At 37.4% G+C, this 8,401-nt stretch overlaps 1 protein-coding gene across 4 annotated transcripts; it reads right to left on the reverse strand.

Annotated features, from left to right (window-relative positions):
* Window positions 1-459: 459 nt before the first annotated feature.
* On the reverse strand, window positions 460-7,215 carry LOC140791403 (uncharacterized). 4 transcript variants are annotated; one of them, XR_012109565.1, is made up of 14 exons: window positions 6,768-7,215; window positions 5,719-6,164; window positions 5,116-5,315; window positions 4,761-4,922; window positions 4,380-4,694; window positions 4,064-4,222; window positions 3,845-3,994; window positions 3,532-3,714; window positions 3,233-3,414; window positions 2,966-3,142; window positions 2,727-2,784; window positions 2,035-2,381; window positions 1,805-1,940; window positions 460-719 (listed from the first exon to the last, which is right to left on the reverse strand). XR_012109565.1 is itself a non-coding variant. In XM_073141959.1 (12 exons), the coding sequence occupies exons 1-12, from the start codon at window positions 7,096-7,098 to the stop codon at window positions 609-611; spliced, it is 2,469 nt and encodes an 822-aa protein (XP_072998060.1). In that variant the 5' UTR covers window positions 7,099-7,215; the 3' UTR covers window positions 460-608. The 4 variants fall into 4 exon arrangements, 1 of the variants encoding a protein (XP_072998060.1); XR_012109564.1 differs by having other exon boundaries at window positions 3,233-3,409; window positions 6,768-7,213; XR_012109566.1 differs by lacking the exons at window positions 1,805-1,940; window positions 2,035-2,381.
* Window positions 7,216-8,401: the final 1,186 nt, after the last annotated feature.

An 8,401-nucleotide genomic window follows, 5' to 3' on the forward strand; every position in this document is an offset into this window, starting at 1 on the left:
TAGGATATTTTAAGTCCAATGTGGCAACATAAATAGCAATTACTGCAGTAATGACAATGACAGGCCTATATGAATAAGCAAACAAGCAATTATATTAGTTGATACTTGATAGTGTACTTCAATTTAAAATACACTGTATCCATTCATAATCTTAAATCAAGAAGAAAATTAAAAAAAAATGAGATAATTTTCTTTTCACCCTGAACTATCACTATTTTTCACAATAGTTTATGAATGAAAAGAAAATTATCCCAATAAAAAATCCTTTCACAATCTATTAAGAAGCAGGTGTGTCTAGCTCCACCCAGCCATATAAATGAAGCTGGAATTATGCCTGTGGCACATGTCACGCACCAAATTCTGAGATGGAATAAATCCTCTAATCCTAATAGTCACACGAGCTCCACAACATGATAGTATATCATCATTAAACAAATGATTAACTCCACTATTAAGAAATTTAACCATCAAACTTAACCACAATCCATTCAAAAATTAAGTCAAGATTCATACATTTATTACAAGTTTTTCAATGGAGAAAAAAAACTAACAAAATCATTATTCATGATAATCTACAATGGAGCATTCAACATAGAACAACCAAACTCTCAAAAAATACCAAACATAGAACAACCAACTCTCTCAAAAATATACCAAACAAAGAACAACCAAACAAAAATTCCTTCGCTTGCAATTTGCAGTCCATGTTTCATATGCATCTGAAAAAAAAGACAGAAAGTGTCTAAGGAGCTAACAACGGACACTTGCATTCATAATAAACCTACACCCCAGCATACATATAACGCTAGTAAAAATTTCAAAAAGATTTACTCAATGACAAGTGCTTGCATAATAATGTATTCAAATTCTCTGTCAAAATGTTTCACAAGCCATTTTAGATCAACAAGTAAATGTAATAATCTCTCAAGAATAAATACTTGCAAACAAAAAGAAAATAAATTTTCGCATTCTAATTCCTCTCATCATATATTATGTGTAAAGAAACTTCATGACTTAGAATATTATCTTGTCACAATACTAGAGTTGAGTTTCAGCATACCCTAGCGATATATCTTTGATAGTATCTCATGTGAATTTGATCATCTAATCTTACGACCTTACTCATGCTACCATAAGTCGAATCTTGCCTCTTTTGGCTTGAAGCATCCAGGACACGCAGTTGGTCTTGACCACCCATGAACCCATACTCACCCACAGTAGCCTAGACATCAATTACTGTAGACAATATTATCTCCTTTTCATTGGTTAAGATGTAGAAATTAAAGGTATACATAGTAAATAAGTGTGTTTTCTTAGAAAAGTAATGATAACTACATGTGATATGATTATGTCCTAATATGTAGTATTTGGAAGCATTTATCAAATTTTCTTTCTTAGATTTCGAAGTTTCAGCATGCACCTGTCATTATATTCTAAGCAAAAATACATTCATTTTAACATACACCTTAAATATGCAATTATGCTATTTATTGCAAAAACTTCAGCACATACATAACATCATTGCATAAATGTACATATAATACATGCTATACTATTGTATATATCAATTATGAGAAGGTGTTATTTTTACAACACAATCATCATGATACCATCTAATATGCAATCTCCTTTCACCGGTTTATTAATGTCAAGAAGAACATTGTCCCATCAAAATTTGAGGAATGCTTATAACTAAAAAGAAAATATCGTACTACGGTTGTTTAATGCTCGATAGTTGATAGCATGGTAATGCTATGATCCTAGATCAACAATAAACACATGAAGCGGTGTATAATCACAATACCTTTATGCTCCACGTGCCTCTTCCCCTTTCATGTAAATCACCTACCTTTGCTTGCAAAACCTAAGAAACATCCAGAATTTTTCCTTCTCTCACAATGCTCACTCTAAGCGATCCTCGACAATGTTCTCTTCATTCCCTGTTAACAACCTCATTAGAACTAAGTAGGAGAGTATCATATCGAGAGATATTAAAGGAAGAACCTCCGAATGAGAAGAGATTATGGTTCTTACCTAAGAGAAAGGAAGAGGATATTATTAAGGTTTCCCCCATTTTTTTTGTTCTTTTCTCTTTCTTTTCATGTGAAGGCTGCAGTTTTGTGTCTGTGCATGAGAAAGAGAGGGGAGTTGCACGTGCATGAGAAAGAGAGGGGAGTTGCACGTGCATGAGGACAGATATTATATCTTCTAGCTTCAACAGTAATGGTTGCATCGCATCGTGCCTCGCCAAACTCTGCATTGGTATAAGCCTCTGCACTGGGACATTTTACATCAAGCGCAATAGACGCCTCATGCTAACTTATGTAAGATACTCTTTGCAAGATCTATGTGCTTCAGCTTTGCACTTGGGACAATTTGGACTGTATTGCAAATAAAATACAAAAATGTGGTCACAAACACACATTCCAAAATGACAAAAAAGAAAAATCGGGCATGCCCGGGATGTCATATGACAACAAGAGCAAAAACCAATTTATAAATCTTTCATACCCAGGTGTCCTCTCTTTCCAGCCTACTTCTTGTTCTAAATTTTGAAATGACCCATATGACATAAATTTATTTCACATTTTAAACAGCAGCAAAGATAGCATTTCGTTTGAGTGAGCATTTAAGCCTTGATGATAATTGTAAATTTAAGAAATTAATTCCACTGAAATGCAATTCCCTTTAGAAAAAGATAAAAACAGGCCTGCAAACAAGAGTACCTTGATGTTGGTCTTCCTTTTCCTCTTCTTGCTCCCATTTGCAACATCAGAATTTCCACTAAGCAACAAGGCAGATGAATCCACATCAGCAGAAGAACTAACCATATTTACAGTAAGATCATCTCCCACAGATTTACTAGATTCGACTCTTAATTTCTTTGGTTGATTGTCACTAAGAAATACATAAAACATCAAAAGAAATGGTAAAGAAATCCAACAAAAATGGATAGTAATAGTACCTTGAAGTTTTTCTCCTTTTCTTGTTTAGGTTCCTATCTTCAGAGGTATCAGTGTTTATATTATGCACAAGAGATACATTAGCATGAGAAGTATCGCCAGTAGAGTTTACTATGCCACCTGCCATTAACTTTTCTTCAACTTGAGATTTAGATGCCAACTTTTTAAAGCATCTACCTCTGTAAGATAGGAAACACAAAAGGCTAATGAGATTAAGGAGCACAAATTTCAGAATACTCGCAAAATCAGGTGTCTTCAGTTCACGGTACCTAGAGGTTGTTGTCCTAGACCTCTTAATGTTACCTCCAGCTGTTGCATGAGAATCTGAACCACATACAAGGGCTGAATCATTAGAAATACCAGGCGAAGATTCCACCACACCATCTGCTGATGAATTTCCTTTAAGTGCTTTCTTGGACTTAACTCTAGCGTTCTTTGGTTTGTCACTGTACTATTGACAGCAGAACAACATTCCAATTATCAAACTTCCATATGTTATGGAAATAAGAATAAATAAAGCTACAGTGTATCTACAGAAACAATGCCTAGTCATCCAAGGTAACAGTACCTTGATGTCTTCTTCACAGCAGTATTAATTACTTCGGGATTTAGGAGCGGTGTGAAGTCATTAGGACCAATTAATGGTCGTTCGCTCTCCCGATCTACAAAATTAGATATGAGAACAGTTCTCTTCACTTGTCTGGCAGCTTGAAGTAAAGGTACTTCATGGGGAAGTAAAACCTTCCATCTCCTGCATATACAAATACTTTAATACGAGCATGCATTCTGAAGCTGACTAGTGCATGATAGAATCATCAAAGCAAAATTTAAATATGATTGGGATACTAAGTAAATTAAAAGATGACATGTTGCTCATCTACCTCCTACACTGACTATCGGTTCGTCCAGGAATGCAAGTTGCAATCTTGGACCAACAATACCCATGCTCGCTTATTGCATCTAACAACTTGGAATCCTCTTCCGCAGACCACGCATGTAGATTTAAGGATGGATCTAGACAATTGTGCCATCTGTCACAAGAATATAACCTTAGTTTTCACTAAATTAATAAAACAGTGACCTAGACAACTGTATCCTACCTTTCCCTGCACTGAACCTGAGTCCGACCAGGGGCAAACTGAGCAATTTTATACCAGTTCTTGGCCCCAAAAAGCATTACTGCTACTTTGAGGCGCTTGTCCTCATCCACAGACCATCTCCCCACCTTTCTTTTACCCGGGATTAAGGATTTTCTCCACCTACATAGGTGCGATAGTGGTGAGAACTGTATGTTAGAATTAAAAAATATCCACAAATAATAAAATAAATTAAGTTACAGTTGGACCTATTATCAGAAATCCGACGTCAAGCATTTCCCTTCAAATAAGAATACAAACAAAGTTCTGGACCTTTTACCTATTAGAACATTGAGGCCCTGTACGACCTTCAAGATTAGAAGCTACAAGCTGCCAATTTTCATCACCAAAAGTTTCTACAGCAGCACGGAGCTTGATATCTTCATCTACTGTCCAATCCTTGTTCAAGATATGAGGATTAAGACTTCGTTGATAACGTGCAAGGCATTGAAAGGGAGTTCTATGTGTTCCCAGTGCAATGGAAATATTGATCCAATTATAAACTCCCCTCTCTTGGACAATAAATAAAAGCTTCTTATCCTCCAGTACGGTCCAGGGATTGTTATTAATCAATGGATCATCACAGTTAAGCCACCTGGATGATAACAAGTGAGTTGGGTGCTACTTATAAGAAAAGGGCACTTCAAGAAACAAGAAATACCTTGCTTTACACTCCTCACCAGAACGGCCTAGTAGATACATCGAAGCCAATCGATCCCAATTAACTAATGGTAGGAATGATCTGATTTGTTCAGGCGTGACTTCAAAATCACTGGCCGACAGTGCAACCATGAAACCTGAACCAGTGAGTCCCTCTTCATTACTGCAATACAAAAATGTGGTTAAAAAAAATTAACAAATTTTGCCACTACTCATGCAATTAATTGTTGCTTCTTTAGAGCCAAGTGACCAACCAGAACTCACATAAAATAGAAATTGGCATTATCCTGTGCACATGTGTGTGTGTCAAAGAGAGAGGAGAGAGAGAGAGAGAGAGACAGGGAAAGATAGATTACCTTTGGACATCCATAGATCTTAAAAGCAGCATTTCTTGGTATTGTTGCTTGATTCCTTTAGCAAGCTTCTCCTTTTCTTTGTTTGACCATGAATGTTTATGAAGAGAGAGGGGAAATTGCTTTAACACCATCTTATATTTTGAAACATGAGAGTTTTCAGCAGGGCCAAAACATAAGGCAGGTAATTTCTTACATGTAGTCTGCAAAAGAACAATACTTTATCAGCTGACGTAGCTTTTTCTTCATCAAGGTCCAAAATGCACAAAATGAGCTGTCAGAGAAAGAGAATCAAGGAACAAACACAACTAGCATTTATCAAAATACTCTGAAATCAAATCCTTAGACAAATGTATGCAGGTTTAATTATATTCATCTCAAAACACATGAAAATTTGAACATCAAGAAAAGTGAACCAAAAGGCGCATATGCTACGTAAAATCATGTTAGCCAACAATTAAGCACTAAATGAATAATCATTAATGTAGCAAGAAAACATGCAATGATACTAAAAGGAGACTGTTGTTACACAGAACTCAATCCTTCTACTTATAACAGTCAACAACAACGATAGAGAAGCTAATATTAGTACAAGTTTAAAAATACCTTATGATCATGTGCCTCCCTTGGCTTCTGAACTGAGATTAACCTGACACGAGGATCATTCTTCTGAGATAAAATATGCCCCACTCTCCTTTTGCAGGCAATATGAAACTCCATTAGACATCTAACACGCTCTTTCAAGTCCTTGTTTTCTTCAATCTTTGCTTCTATTTCAATCAGCTTCCTCCTGATGAATTTCTGACATGATCTATTCTTCTTGATGACATCAACAAAGATCTGTGCAGACTTTGGGAAGTGAGAATGTGCAAGAGACCCTGCATTTAAAGTGCAAGCTTCATTTTCCTCAGGGCATGCTTCAGTGGAAGCAGAACCAAGATACTCTTCGCTCACAGCCCTATAGTTTTTAGTAGGAGTATCTGGACCAGACATATCAATGCCAATCACTTCAGCTTCTAGAACAGAACTTCTAGATGTCCTTCGTAGAGGATCTACAAGAAAAGGTTTTCAACGTTTGTTTACTGAATTCAGTCTTCTTAGTTAGACAATCTTGTACAAAAAATGGAAAGAAAATGAGGAGTTAGGAAGAGGGCTATGAAATATATCATCTATTTCAATATGCAAAGAGCTATCTGCAATGAATTTCTCAAATATAATTACCCTTCTAGAACCTAAAATGATTAAAATGTTCCACACCATTATTAGCAACGCAAACATGAGAATGTAACCTAGGATAGTTCATACTTCGTAGCATAATGTAATTTGATTTCTTGTTGCTCACCAAATATAGATAGTGACAACATGGGAAAATTAATTTTCTGCAAACTTAATCATTCAAAATTCTTTTGGAAACTGTTAAAGATGTCAATATCATATTGAAAAAGATAAACGTATCCTTAAGATTTTGATGATTGCAGAACACAATACTATTTTCATGAACACTGCAAATTAGGGAAAAAATTAGTGTTCCTTCATACGAAAATCTAACATTGTATGAATAGTTCTCTATCAGCGTCGATTCTAAATTTAGTTCTTCCAGGCATCTCCTAAACCCAAAACACGCATAAAATATTAAAACCAATCGGATAACTCACCGTTCTCATAGCTAGAAAACCTCCTCTGGATCGCACGCAAGATCTCGAAATCGTCTTCCTCGTCAGAATCCTGCGGATGCCGTGCACACAGTGGCTTGATGAAGGGCGGCAATTCGACGGCCGACAAGGACGAGGGGAACCGCTCCTGGAGGCGGCGGAGCAGACCGACGTCGTCAATACCGCTGCTGCTGCCGCCGGAGTCGGACCCCGAATCGGAGTCATCGAAGGCGCTCGCGGGGTCGTTGCCGGTAAGCAAGCAGGCTCGCCGCAGGGCCTCCATGTCTTCGTCAAGGGCTTCGTCTCGGTCGCTATCGTCGGAGGACGACGCCATGGGAGAGAGGAGAAGAGATTGGAGAGCGGGATTTAGGGTTTTAAAGAGAGATCCTCAGTTTTCTTTCACTATAACCATCTTTGTGGTGCAGACTGCAGAGGTGTTACAATAAACGAGCAGCTCGAGCTTGACTCGGACTCAGACTGCTGAAGCTTGGTCAATATGAGTTAAATAAGGGTTCGGAGTACAAAATCTTCAAAAAGGAAGTGTGAATCATAAAATAAATAAAATATAGGATGTGATTTATAAAAATTCCCTTTGTACATATAATCTCTTCAAATCCATCACAACCACCGTACCACTCTCGATCCTCTCCCTCTCTTTTTTTTCTCTCTTTCCTCTATATTTAAATATATATTTTTTTAAATCCATCACCACCACCACCATACCACTCCAACCTGTTCCCCCTCTCCTCCTCTATAAGCCTCCCCATCCTACTCCTACTCTTTCGACCTCCTCCTCCAATTAGGTTAAAACTCGAGCTCAAGCTCGACTTAAGCTCAGACTAGCTCGACTCGAGTTGAGTTGAATCAAGCCTAAATATCAAACTAGGCTTAAATTAATTTTGAGTCAAGCTTAAGTTAGAGCCGACTTGCTCAAGCTCAACTCATTTACACCCCCTACTATGGTATTTTCTGATGTTGATTTCCATTTATTTATGCTGGCTCTAAATTTTAAAAGATTTATAAATTACACTACATATTTTATCTATTTTGTAATTCACAAACAGCCTTTAAAAATTTTACTTTCGGGCCCCTCATTTTGCTAAGCTTTCCTAGACCTTCTTCCCATCTCCCTTAATCCTCCTCTTCCCACTCCTTAGCCCCCACCCCACTCCCCACCCACCCACCCAACACACCCCCGCCCCAACGCCGTGACAAAATATCATCATCACGTTTGGGTAGTTCAAATCATCTGGCATGCGTTGGCAAGTTTGCAAGCATAATATTGATCTCAGATTTGATTAGCCAACATAATAATCCCCTTTGCAACATCATCTCAAACTTTACAAGGTCTAATTACCCAACTCCTTTGGAAAACATCTGATCATAAATAAGTTTTAGAAGAAGCAAGCCTTACATGATTCAGACCCCAAGAACACTAATACCAACAAAAATGACACCAAGGAAACGCTAGAAGGAGCAAAAGCATTGCTGTGGGAGGGAAAATGTGCAAATGATGCAGGCAATGTGGTCAATGGCTAACAAGGACTAAAAAGCTTCAAGCAAATAAGATCCTCAAAGAACTCAGAACTTAGAGACCACATACAAAATGAAACTATTTTAGCTAGGACAAACAAAGC

Source organism: Typha latifolia, chromosome 6 (assembly GCF_019914945.1).
Source record: "Typha latifolia isolate L0001 chromosome 6, TyphaL0001v2, whole genome shotgun sequence".
Taxonomy (NCBI): Eukaryota; Viridiplantae; Streptophyta; class Magnoliopsida; order Poales; family Typhaceae; genus Typha; species Typha latifolia.